Genomic DNA, 14,588 nt, shown 5'->3' with positions numbered 1-14,588 from the left:
CGAGCAAATTTTTCTTATTAATTGTTGTATTGTATATTTATTTCTGAATAAGTTGCTTATACAAAGCTATTTGGTTCTATCTGTATTTTATATATTTATGCTCGATATTTTTTTTTTTTAAAATGTGCTTAAGGCACCTGTTAAGAGTACTTAAGAAAAATAGATAAGTGTTCTTCACTTATTCCATATAGGTATATAGGTATTCAATAGCATTTTGATTGATAACTACTTGGCTAAGTGCAAATCGATTTTGAAACTTATAAAAATGACATGTCTTAAATAAAATCTAAAAAGCGGTTAAATTCATTGACTAACTAAATGAAAAGACGTAATGGCGTGTGCGCAGATAACTACATCCTTTAGAATTGTGGGGAAGCATGATTCGATAATTGATTGTCTAATGCGGAATACTCAGCAATGTTATTAGGATTGAGATTCTACATTTAGAATTTAGAATTTAGAATTTTAGATTGATAAAGTGCAAAGGATCGATTGTTAAATGATGACTGAATATTTTAAAAATTTAAAAAAATTAATACTTCTAAGTGTGATAAGAAAAAATTTATTGCTTCTTATTTTGAATAAATCTGATTTAATTTTCCATTTAATTTCAGATAACTCGCATGCAAAAGGGGAGTGCTAGGGCGACATCGGGTGTTACCGAAATTCGGTAACACCCTAATTAGAAAAATAGAAAAATATAAAAAATACTAGCTAAGTAGTTTTCGTTTTTGCGCCAACATCGTAGGGTAAAAGCATAATTCATAATCTTTTATAATATTAATATAATATACTAATTAAATCTTATAATTACATATCATAACAAACTATTCTTCATCTTCATCACCATCATACAATACATGGCTATGCAACTATGTTTGTCGATCTTCCAGACATTTTTACACCATATGTCTACATTCACTTCTAATAGTTTTAATATATGTATGAGATTGTTCTTTCTAAGAGAAGAATTAAGCAAACAGTGAATTCATGGTCAATTCTGCAACGTTTTTTCCATTGATTTGATGGATTTGTCAAGGTGAATCAAGCCCAAGCATAAAAAAACGTGAAGTTTAACAGATTGTTTGCCAATAAATATTATTTTAATTAATCAATTAATGTTTAAGTTCCTAAATTACCCTTTTATCTTAATTAGTTTGAAATTCGAATTTTGAAGGAGGGAGAGCAAAATATCTAAGTAATTTACAATAATATCCCGGGTGTCGCTCAATTTGAGTAACACCCGGTGTCGCCATTTCATTGGTATACCAAATTATTGTAGTTAGATTGACAATAAGTCAAGGGCTCTAATTTTTTTTGTTAGTTTTTGTAATTTCACATTAATGGGCTGTATTTAAGAAATTAAATGAGGAAAAATGTTCTTAATCTCCCCTACTACTAAGAGAATAAAAATTCTCTTAGTTTTCCCTCCAAAAAGCATCTAGCTAAATAAGGTAATAAATAAAATTTTCTTTTATTACATTATTATCTTTTCAATGAATATATTCTTATAAATAAACTCTAATTTTTTAAATAAATTCATAAATATGATTTTTTCATTAAATAAAATAAAATTGATATTAAATTATAAAGTATAAGTTGCTAAATTTTTCAGTAATGCAATAATTATTACTGTAGAGAATAATTTGACACATGCTTACTATTAGTTTCGTGACAAAAAACATTCACTAAAAAAAATTCACAACTTAAATAAATTTTTTTATTAGTTTTTCATTTCAATTTTTTTGTTTCATATCAAAAGACAATGAGGTGAACTGATAAATATTAATGAGGTGCAAATTTTAAAAATATAAATGCTCCTATATACTAAGTCACTAATACAACTTCTCTAAAGTTTTCCCTCCAAAGTTCTCAAACTTATATATGGAAACAAATTAGATTTTCATTTACTAAACTAATTTTTCATTTAAAATAATCTATACATAAAAACTGTATCTCCTATTATTAACTTCGTGACGAAAAAAGAGTTTTTTTAGAAAATTTGATGTAGTTAAAATATTTTCATAAAAAACACAATTCATGGAATTATTCAATTCTTTTGATTAATTTTAATATTAGTTATTTTTTATAAAAATTCGCGAGACATAAATCTAAAATCTACGTATAACTAATACACTAAAAATTAAAAAGCCTATATTTACCGCGCATTTGCTCGGGATCTACACTAGTATATGCATTAATAATTGTATTGATTTATGTGTAATTTAGTTTTAAATTCCTAAATTAATACCAAATATGTAAGATATTAAATGTTAATGGGTTGTATTTAACAGAAAAACTCTTAAGCCCTCCAGGAGGGGGGGCGGATCTAGGGGGACCTGGGTGGGCACGTGCCCACCATGAAAGTTTAGAAATAAATTTTTATTAGGATCATATATATGGACCTAATCTATGTGGCTCAGTTGGAAAAGGTTCATTGCTTTATACAGGAGGTCCTAGGACCGATTCTTGGTCGCCTCACTTTTTGTTAAATAATTTTTTGGTCATTTAGGCTAAGGCCCATCTCATTTTCTAGCTATAATGGGTAGGCAAAAATTGTTTGATATTGGATTCGAGCCTTGGATCTCAAGGTTAATGCACAAACTTCTTAACCATTGAATCACCCATGTTTATTGCTTATATTAGCACTAGAATGTACTATATCTTTTAATGAGAGATCTTATTTTTCATTAACTATAAAATACGTTTATTTTAAATTTAAAATAAAATATTATCAATCATATTAGAAAAATTATCACGAATCAATTCTTTTTATATTTTTACATTATACTCCGTACAACATTAGTTTAAGCGAAAAAAATTGAAAATATATTTTTTAAAAAAATTTGAAAATATATTGAAAATTTTTGTTGGTGCCCCCCTTGTAAGAAATTCCTGCGTCCGCCCCTGTCCAGGAGGCCATTAATGTCCTCCATAACCAATAAGAAATCTTCATCCCTATTTAAGAGCGAAAAATATAAAGGTAAATATAAGAAAAATATTAGCATAAAGGCTTTTTATTGGTTAGGGAGGACACAATAACGCTCCTCCAGGAAGACCTAAGATTTTTTTGTATATAACATTACCCTTTAAACTAATTGCTTGCTTAACAAGTTTGGTTATTGAATTTTGTGGAGTACTGGAAAGTTTATCCAAGTAATTAGGTGTAAGTTACGGAGTATAAATTATTTTTCAAGATTTAATAGTTCGAGTTAAAATTATATACTCCCTCGGTTTCATATTATAAAAAGATTTTAGTTTATATATTACGTTACATTTTTCCATGTATTACATTTTTCCAACAATTTCCAAAATGTTACGTTTATCTTCCTATCAAGATCATTTGTTTTTTTTTTTTTTTTTTTTTTGCGACGAGGTAACCGCAGCCGCTACTTTTGTTGCCCACTGGGTAAACCCTCAAAGTATGCGAGTAATGGAGTAATTAATTACTAGTGAAGCTGACTGGCCGATGTTCTTTGCTATAGTTGGTGGATATGAAAATGGCGTAACAACGCGGTGTTTGGGCGTGGGAACGAAAATCTTACTGAGCCGAGGGAGTTTTTATACCGTCAATTTGAGATGAGCAAGAAAGCTTTTGATCGATTTGACATCTTCATTCCGCAAAGTCGATCTTTGAATGTGGAGGTCATTATCCGATGGCTTCCTCCTCCTCACGGGTGGATTTCACTCAATACCGATGGGGCTTTCTTGCTCATCTCAAATATATTGAAAATTTTTGTTGGTGCCCCTCTTGTAAGAAATTCCTGCGTCAGCCCCTGTCCAGGAGGCCATTAATGTCGTCCATAACCAATAAGAAATCTTCATCCCTATTTAAGAGCGAAAATATAAAGGTAAATATAAAAAAAATATTAGCATAAAGGCTTTTTATTGGTTAGGGAGGACACAATAATGCTCCTCCAGGAAGACCTAAGAATTTTTTGTATATAACATTACCCTTTAAACTAATTGCTTGCTTAACAAGTTTGGTTATTGAATTTTGTGGAGTACTGGAAAGTTTATCCAATAATTAGGTGTAAGTTACGGAGTATAAATTATTTTTCAAGATTTAATAGTTCGAGTTAAAATTATATACTCCCTCGGTTCCATATTATAAAAAGATTTTAGTTTATATATTACGTTACATTTTTCCATGTATTACATTTTTCCAACAATTTCCAAAATGTTACGTTTATCTTCCTATCAAGATCATTTGTTTTTTTTTTTTTTTTTTTTTTTTTTTTGCGACGAGGTAACCGTAGCCGCTACTTTTGCTGCCCACTAGGTAAACCCTCAAAGTATGCGAGTAATGGAGTAATTAATTACTAGTGAAGCTGACTGGCTGATGTTCTTTGCTATAGTTGGTGGATATGAAAATGGCGTAACAACGCGGTGTTTGGGCGTGGGAACGAAAATCCTACTGAGTCGAGGGAGTTTTTATACCGTCAATTTGAGATGAGCAAGAAAGCTTTTGATCGATTTGACATTTTCATTCCGCAAAGTCGATCTTCGAATGTGGAGGTCATTATCCAATGGCTTCCTCCTCCTCACGGGTGGATTTCACTCAATACCGATGGGGCTTCTATGGGAAATCCGGGTTGTCCAGGTGGAGGCGGGATCTTCCTAGATGAAACAGACAACTTCGTTAATGCCTATTACTTCTCTTATGAGATATGTACATCTATGAAAGCTGAACTATTAGCTCTTCTTACGGGGTTAGAAAGAGCAAAATCGCTTGGGATACGGAGGCTTATTATCCATATGGATAATTCCCCTTGCGTAAAAATGGTTAAAGAGGATCAACTGATGAGCAATAGTCTGAAATTTATCGTCAAAAGATGTCAAGATTTGATCAAGGAGGAGCACTGGACAGTCAAGCTGGAGCACACTTATAGAGAGGCAAATAGAGCGGCGGATTTGTTAGCAAATCGGGGAGTGGATGCTAGTACTATTCCTACGCATTTAGATATACCGTTTAATGAGCTGCGTTCCATCATTCGGGATGACATTTTTGGGGTTGCTATTCCCCGTGTAATAGCAAATAACTAGCTTTCTTTCGGGGCCTAGCCCATCATTCGTACCAAAAAAAAAAAACAACTTTTTTCAACACTTCTTTAATTAATGTGTAATCTCTTAAAACGACCTATAAAACAGAATGAATAAATTATTTTCTTAGGTTAAAACTTTTAAGTAATTTTCTCATGCGTCCATTTCCGTTCTAGCCTCCAGTTACGGAGTAGAACTTTTTCCTATTATTTCAAGTACGCCTCTCCACCTTTAAAACCACCACCAAACCACCGTCTAACCCTAAACCAGCTACAAACCCCTGTTTTTCCTTCCTTGCCATCAAACTTTTAAACTATGGCATCTTCATCTTCACCTAATCTTTGTCGTGCTGGTGCAACCTTTAAACTTCCTTACATCTTTTGATTTCGATTTCACCGGGCGTGGATTTTTTAAAAGCTCTCATCGCCAAGCTTCTGGATCAAAGGTTTTTGGATGTTCCTCGTCTTTATGCCAGAATTGCAGAGCACTGGCAGCTTCAAGGTTCCGTCTCTATTCGCCCTACGAAGCCGTATTATATCTTTGAGTTCTCTTCGTCTACTGATCTAGCATATTTCCGCCAAAGACAAACGGTGAATATTGAAGGAAGCTTGTTTGTTTTTAGGAATGTAACAGCGACCACAATTCCTGATAATTTACTCTTTCACATTGTTCCTCTCTGGATCCGTGTGAAACACATTCCTATTCAACTTATGAACACCTCTGTGGCAGCTTTTCTCCTCTCGCATGTTGGGGATATATGTGAGGAGGAAACTTACAATTCTCTAATTCCACCTCGGAATTTCGTTCGTGTTAAAGTATGGGTTGATCTTTCAAAACCCCTCATACCAGTTACCGGCCTTTAATGAAAGAGAGCATCAGTGGATTGGATTCTCCTACGAAGGAGTTTTTCGTTTCTGTAAAACATGTGGTTAGTTGGGTCACCGTGTGTCTTTCTGCCCCTCGGGGAAGATACATGGTGCTCGTGGTATTCAGGCTCGTTTAGACGAACTCTCAACTCGTGGACTGCTGGTGTTACATGGCCCACCAGGGTCGGCTTTTTACACTCCTGATATTTTTGGACTCCCTCCTCGTCTCAAATACTTAAACTCGGACATTAACACTCTTTCGAATTCTGACCCTGTTCATGTGGACTCTTGTAGTGCATCACCAGTTTTTTCTTTCTCCTAATCGACCTCAGATGATGATGATAACGGAAATGACTATGCTTTTCCACCAGAATCCTGTGTTCATGAGGATGAATCTCGTGAAGTTTTACTTGAGCATTTCCCTCTAGTCAGAGGATCAGTTGTGCCAGGCCCATTTGGACATGCTTCTTCTACTTTTAATGTGGGAGGACCATCTCATGGTGGTAAACCATCTCAGGCTAGATCTCTTTCCCCGTCATTCCGTATGACTGTGCCTGAGGATGAGGTTGATGCCTCACTTGACCTTGGCCTGGTTGAACCGTAAACTCCTCCACATGCTGTGGATGTTAGTTGCCTTTTTCGTCCCTCTATTGATTCCTCTGGCCCTCACCGTCCTGCTAGGGACTCTCTTGCTAGGACGGTGAAGTTTGTGTTTAAACGAAAGGTAGGGGTTGGTTTTAATTTCTACAGCCGTACTCGTTTTAAACATTCTAATAGAGCGAGTTTTATGGATTTGGCTGTAGACTCTGGTCTTGAACCACCTCTGGTTGAGTTGTTGGGCAGCTCATCTTCGAGATCTTTTTTTTACAAACAGTCTGGCATGCTGCGTTTTTCCTCAGTCTCTGGTTTGACTGGAAAACGTCCGCCTGAACTCTTGGAGTTCTCTGTTCTTGATTTACCTATGTCAAAGAAAAGACGTATGGAACAAGCTGGTTCATTTTATTTTATGGACGGACCAAACCTAACGCTTGTTCCTTCTTCTTTTTTCAGAGATGAAGCTGTTGTTCCTGACTTAGGTCTGGTGACGGACCTTAATTCGCCACCCGTTTACCAATGAAGATCTTTTGATGGAATTGTGGGGGCTAGGTTCGACGGATGATCCTACAATTCCTTTTTTACATCGAAGCGTCCAACAATATCATCCGTCCATTTTGTTTTTGCGAGAAACCATGACTTCTTCTGACTCGGCTATTACTAAAACTTCTCATCTAGGCCTGCCTAACTTTTGTGGCGTTGATTCAGCTGGACGTAGTGGCGGCCTTCTTTTGCGATGGGAAAGTTCTCTACAATTAGCAATATTATGCCAAGAACCTCACTTTATCTTATGTAAATTACTAATCCCTAAAACACCTTGTACAAATTATGTAATATATATTTTGTTTATATATAGTGAAGCACGGGTTGAATATAGACAAGCGTTATGGAATCATATCAGTTTGAAGGTTTTGCACCTTTCTCCTTTGTTGCTAAATGGAGATTTCAACCAAGTTGAACTGTTTGCGGATAAGCTTGGAGGTACTGATTTCATTCGCGGTCAAACTGATTTTATAACATGGAAAATTAACAACGGCCTTACGGAATTTCCTTTTTTTGGTCCTCGGTTTACGTGGATGAACAACCAATACAACGACAATTTTATAATGGAGCGTCTTGATCGTGCTTATGCCGACCAACAATGGTTTACTCTTTTCCCATCTTCTTCAATTCTGCATCTTCCTATTCTGGTCTCAGATCATGCACCTATTATTCTCTCAATGTGTCCGGATTCAAAACCTCGTAAGAGACCATATCGAATTGATAATTGGTGCTTATCTTACCCTGAGGTCCGTGACATGGTTTTACAAGCTTGGAAAACTCCTTTCTTTGGATCCTCTATGTATGTGATGTCTCGTAAATTGTCCACGATTAGATGTGCTATCTTGCAATGGGTTATAAATCACCGAATTTCTCATGGGATTAACTGGTCGGAAATTGAAGCTGATTTGGATTTAACTGCTACACATATTATTGATGAAACATCAGCATCTTCTTTCCTGCATCTTCGATCCTCTCGTTTACAAATGCTGCGCAATCAACACCATTACTAGGTTCAACGCTCAAAATTTAAGGCCGAGGTTTTGGACGGGTTTCCTACACGCTTTCTTTATAGCCGTGTTAAACAAAGAGCAACAAAACATCGGATTATGACTCTTCGTTCTACTGATGGCGTGTGGTTAGAATCACCTGAATCTGTTACAAATGAGATCGTTAGTTATTTCAAGAATTTACTATGTTGCAACAACTTACATGGTCCTCCCAGTCCCGTGGCGTCTTTGCATTCATGTCTTAATGGACTTACTTTGCCCAGGCTAGGACTCGTTGAATGCTCTTTATTAGAAGCCCCTTTCTCGGAAACTGATATTCTGCATGCTCTCCGAGGTATGGATGCATCAAAATCTCCAGGTCCTGATGGCATTACACCTAATTTTTTTCAAACCTTCTGGCCTGAGATTGGACATTTAGTGACTTCGGCGCTCCTTCGATTTCTTAATTCGGGCGTCATGTTGAAAGAATGGAACAACACCATCATTGTTCTTATACCAAAAACTGACAAACCGGAGTTGGTCTCGCAGTTTCGACCAATTAGCCTTTGCAATGTCATATACCGTTTGGCTTCAAAGTGTATGGCTAACCGTCTCAAATTGGTAATTCCTTCTTTAATCTCCGACTCCCAGCAGGCTTTTGTTCCTGATCGTCTCATGTCTGATGGATGCCTTATTGCTCATGAAATAATGCATTATATTAACAAGACCAAGAAAGGCACAAATTGTTACTCTGTGATCAAGCTAGACATGCATAAAGCGTTTGATCGGGTGTCCTGGCACTTCCTCATGTCAGTTTTAGATCTTTCTGGGTTCCCTATGTCTTGGCGTAATCTCATATGGGAATACATCTCCACTGTAACCTATAGTATCATGATAAATGGTGAACCTTCTTCCTCCTTTCATCCTTCTTGTGGAATACGCCAGGGCGATCCTCTATCTCCTTACTTGTTTATTATGTACATGAAAATTCTATCTCGCCAACTTCAAGCAGCTGAGTCCTGTCACCACATTCTTGGACTCAAGATTTCTCGGTATGCTCCGCCTCTTTCGCACCTTTTTTATGCTGATGACGCCTTCATCCGCTGCAAGGCAACGCCTGCTTCCTTTGAGGCCATCCGAGATATTTTCAGACTTTTGAAACTGCATCTGGTCAGATGATTAATCTTCAGAAATCTTTTATCAAGTTTAGTCCCAATTCACCGGAAGATTTCAAGTCCCATATGACCTCTATTCTGCGCATGAAAGCATCTGATTCCTTTGGTACATATTTGGGTGTTCCGGTTGACCTACAGAAATGCAAGAAGAATGCTTTTCATGATATCCTAGACAAGGTTACCACGCGCATCTCGTCATGGTCTTCTCTTCACTTGTCTCAAGCTAGCAAGTTCGTTATTATAAACTCTATTCTACTTGGTTCTCTGGTTCACATCCTTGCTGCTGTACCCCTACCGCTCTCTGTCTCCAGGAAACTTGACTCTTTAATTGCGGCTTTCTGGTGGATTAAAAACTCTTCTCAAAGATCTATTCACTGGCTCTCCCAGCCGCACTTGCATATTCCAAGAGATACGGGAGGTCTTGGTATTAAATCGGTAACCATTCTAGGTCAAGCTTATCTCTTGAAAAATTTTTGGCGACTTCATCATAGACCGGCTGGTCTTCTTGCTAAATATCTCACACCAAAATATCGGAAAGATCTGCCCATCCCTGATCTGAAGTCCAAGGTTACACAGCCTTCTTTTGTCTGGCAAGGTAATTGTAAAGTTGCTGCAAATTGCTCTGCGGATTTGGCTTGGAAACTTGGCAATGGAAATTCGGTTAGTCTTCTATCTAGTCCATGGGTTCAACGGAAATCACCAGGTGTCCGCCATGACCACCATAATACCAGTCCTACACTTTTAGACTTGGTGCATGAAAATAGATCATGGAAACAATCAGTTGTTTTTCAGCTCTTTGATAATTGAACTGCAAAAGTCACACTGGCTATGGAACCACCTTTAATTGCAGCTGATGACTACCTTTACTGGAAGTACACTGAGGATGGATGCTACAACATACGCTCAGGCTACACATATCTGTTATCTCAGCGGTTGACAACTTTACCGCAGTTAAGTTTTTTCCCTTGGAAATTGATATGGCAATTCCCGTTTTCAAGTAAATTTCCTCTTTTATCCGGCGGATTGCTCATCGATCATCCCGAATAGGACAATCTTAGCTCATAGAGGAGCTCGTCTTGACACTTCCTGTCCGCTGTGTCGATCTCAACTGGAAACTCCGGAACATTTATTCCGCTCTTGTGAGGTCGTTCAGCATATCTGGCGTTCTTCGTCGCTTGGCATCCAATCTATGGCTGATCCAACTGTCTCGTTTACCCGATGGCTTGCTGATCATATTTCATACCTTCACCGGTCTTCCTCCACGGATTTCAGCTGTTTGCTTTATTTCTTTTGCATCTTGCGCTCCATTTGGCTCACCCGCAACTCCATTGTTTTTGAAGATCATACACTTGAGCCTGAACGGATCCTTCATTTAGCTGAAGCTTTACACCTTTCACATACACGACTGCCTTCACTCTGCCTTGATGATGTCCATTCCCGACATTTTTACCTTACGGCAGGTAATGCTTTTTCAACTTTCACATTCTCCCCTACTTACAAGATATCCGTCTGCAGGAGTTCTTTTCAGAATGGATACATGGCTACTGTTTCGACTGAATCATGCTTGCCTGAAATCTACTGTTTGCGAGCAATGTCTTCCTTTGCTGCTTACTCACAAGCACTGCTTCAACTTATGACAACCCGAGAGTTCCCTACTTCCACTGATGTTACCTTTGCTGTAACATCGCGAAAATTATTTTCAGTTCTGGTCTCTCAGAGGCCAGTCCCAATAGTTGCGCGTAATTCATTACGCGAAATTCGCGCACTGCTTCGTCTTTATCGTAATTGGTCGGTTAGTCTTGCTACTGGTTAGATTGTAATCTATTTTTTGTACCTGTAAGATGTTTTGTTTTATTTCTTTTAATATAATGGTCTACAATTGTCGAAAAAAAGTACGGAGTACTTTATTAAAAAGAAAATCAAACATCTTGATTTACCTTTTTATTAATAATGTTTGAACTTTGACTCAAAGAAAATATAAACATCAAAGTATTCACTGGAACAGGGGAGTAAAATACGGATTTCTTTTGGTAGTATAAGCTTCAGTGCACCATTGTCTCCTATCTCACATTTACAATACTGATTTTTATTATAATACTAGGTACTATCCCGCGATTTGCGCGGCTTGTTTGAAAATTTTATTATTATAATTGAAGAAAAATAATATAATTAATATATGACATTTAATATCTTTATTGATAAATAAAAATAAATTAACTTTCTCAACTCTTATTTTCTTAGGTTTAACTTCAATGTTTTAAAATAAAATACATACAGTTTTAGTTACAACTAATATACTCTCCATTATTCTTTATATGTCGTTTTAGGTGATTAAAATTTTACTCTTTGTATGTCGTTTTACATTTCCTATGGACTCTCTCTTTTATTGTAATCACTACTACAGATATAGGGTATAACAACGGTTAAAGACCGTTGTTATATAAAAAAGCGGACGGTGTTAAAGCGTCCGTTGTTAAAGGTTTTAACAACGGTTGGTTTTTTAAGAAACCCGTTGTGAAAACTATTAACAACGGTTAAAAACCGTTGTCATTACGAGACATTCGTTGTGGAAAGTGTGACTAATTTTTGGTGGGAAAGTTATAACAACGGTTACAATAGAAAAAACCGTTGTTATAACTAAAGACAACGGGTTTTTTTAAAATAACCGTTATTGTTTTTAAAAAAAATAAAAAAAATAAAAATACAAAGCATTACTGCCAAAATCCCTCATGCATCAATTAATTATATATTACTAGATGCATGCATTATTACTGCCAAAATCCCTGCATGAAAGGACAAAATATATGGAATGCGAAGGGTTATAAGATTTGAAGCAGGGATATGGCACAAATTCCTAAACAAAATTTGTATTAATTTAAGCATCAAACCCTAAACATATTAATTAAAAAACAACTCAAACGACACATTACTAATTATAAATTCATTCCACTATCTCAATAACCAATCCATTACATCACTATCTCCACCCTAAACTCCAAACCCTAAATCTTTAAAACCTAATAAACTCCAAACTTCCTTCAATAATGAATGATACCATTTGTTTAACATGCATTATGACCAAGTACAATAAAAGTTTCATACGCCGCTTGCAGGAAATCGAGAGGAAATACAGGCTCTTCCGTGAGGATGCTCAGATCGCACTCAAAGACGCAAAAAAAAATGGCTTGTTAGAGCCGCAGATAATGCAGCTATATGAAGGTATTGCATCTGCGGAACGAAACCTCCAAATAGCAAAGGAGGAGAGGATAAATATCATAGAAGAGAATGCATCCCTATATGAACATCTAAGAATTGTATTTTTAGCAATGCATTAAGTTTATGTATATATATATATCAATTAATTAAGTTTATGTATGTTAAATGTGGATTTGTTTTACTATCCTCTCCATCATCTTCTTTGTTTTATTTTATTTAATTTGTTTTACTAATAAACGCAGAAAAACTAAGCGAATAATAATTAGAGAAAGAGCAATGACGGAGAAAAACACATGCAAATAAAATAATTAGAGAAAGAACAATAATGACGGAGATGACAATACCTAAAACCATAAAGCGATAGATATATACCTGATAATTAGAGAAAGAAAGAGACGATGACAACAACGATGTGGAGATGATAAAGCGACGATGAGAAAGAGACGATGAGAAAGAGTGTGGTTGTGTGTTTGTGTTTGTGGCTGTAGCTGATCTGTGTTTGTGTGGTATATATTGTGGTATTTGCTTGAAAGTATTAACAACGGTTATTACACATAAGCCCGTTGTCATTAGATAATATATTAACAACGTTCCTTTGACAACCGTTGTTAAAAAGTATTAACAACGGGTTCTAATATAACCGTTGTAATTACTTTTCACTAATTTTGAGCCAAACTATTAACAACGGTTATAATGTATTACAAAGTAAATTGTTGTTATTAGTTTTTATATTAACAACGGTTATGTAAATTTTACCCGTTGTTAAAACTAGTAACAACGGGTGACAAAATAAAACCGTTGTAATTAAATTTAGTAAAATTTCGCGCCATCCATTCTACAACGGCTTATGGTTATTTTCGTGAATAAGCGTTGTTAAAGGGCCGTTGTGGTTGCCTGGATTTGTAGTAGTTAATTGTAAAGTAATTATGGGTTCTTAATTACATTCCATGCAAACCTTTTTTTTATTGGTTTAAATAAAGAAATTCACTATGAGTTGTAAAATTCCAACCATTTTGCTCATTAGAAAGCTCTATTTAAATGCTTAATTAATGTCATTATCACACTTAATCCATTTTTTTTGGTAGAATGTAAGGATATATTATAGCATCACCGAGCAATCATTACATCGTCTCTTACAATTTGTATATGACAAGCTCACATACAAGCTATATCATATAAAACCTCCCATCTCTCACAAATGTAGCCATTGGAAGGACATGATATCCTTCCATCTACTCTTACACCTACTTTGAATCACAGTTTTAATTTTTCCTACAACATATTCAGGCCTAAACAAGACATTGTTTAACCTGCAATGGTTTCTCATCCACCAGACATTATATAAAGCAACTACCAGAATGGCAGCTAATATGTCACCCTCAATCTGGGACTGAAAAGTTTTTGTGTTCCACCAGTCCTCTATGTTTGATGTAGGTAGCTGAATCTTACACCAGTCAGAGAATAAATGGATACATCTGCTACTATAGGGACACTGAAAAAAGAGATGATCATGAGTCTCCTTATCATTCCCACACAGATCACACCCTTCCTCTGCACTACCAACCAACCTGCACAGTTTGTCTTTAGTGAGAAATCTCTGCCTCATAATCAACCACCCTATGAAATAGTGCTTAGGGAGGTTTACAGTATTCCAAATCCACGAGTGCCAAGATACATCTGGGTTATCCCCCCTAAGCCACTTATATCTATTAGCCACAGAGTATATCCCATCCTCATCAAGCCACCATGTATCAACATAACCAGAGAGCATTTGATTTTTACATCTACAAATACTTCTCCAAGACCAACTACCCCCAGTATTTGGTTCATAGGCTTTCCAATCAGTTTGTTTAATATATATGCTATGAACCCACTTAACCCACAAATGATCCTTCTTCTGCATAATCCACCAGACATATTTTCTCATTGCAGCTCTGTTCCATAATGTGATATCAGTAATCCCCAGATCAGACCTCCTTGCGTCTTAGGATAACAGACACTCTCCCATGAAACCAGAGCTGAAGCTTTTGCATGAATGTCCCCTTGCCAAAGAAAATTCCTACAAATGCACTCAATTTTCTTCAACACATTAGAGAGGAGGATAAAAATTCTGGCCCAATAGGAATGGAGAGTACTTAGGACAGACTTGATAAGTACTAGTCTAC

At 36.2% G+C, this 14,588-nt stretch overlaps 1 protein-coding gene across 1 annotated transcript; it reads right to left on the bottom strand.

Moving 5' to 3' along the window:
• Positions 1–13,615: 13,615 nt before the first annotated feature.
• Positions 13,616–14,350, bottom strand: LOC141590503 (uncharacterized). The gene has a single exon (XM_074411093.1). The coding sequence runs from the start codon at positions 14,348–14,350 to the stop codon at positions 13,616–13,618; it is 735 nt and encodes a 244-aa protein (XP_074267194.1).
• Between the last annotated feature and the right edge of the window lie 238 nt (positions 14,351–14,588).

Source organism: Silene latifolia, chromosome 7, assembly GCF_048544455.1.
Source record: "Silene latifolia isolate original U9 population chromosome 7, ASM4854445v1, whole genome shotgun sequence".
Taxonomy (NCBI): Eukaryota; Viridiplantae; Streptophyta; class Magnoliopsida; order Caryophyllales; family Caryophyllaceae; genus Silene; species Silene latifolia.
This window is presented reverse-complemented; position numbering and strand designations above follow the sequence as displayed.

Excerpts from the sequence above, each read along its gene's own strand:
- LOC141590503 (XM_074411093.1), bottom strand. The coding sequence starts at position 14,350 with ATGAGAAAATATGTCTGGTGGATTATGCAGAAGAAGGATCATTTGTGG.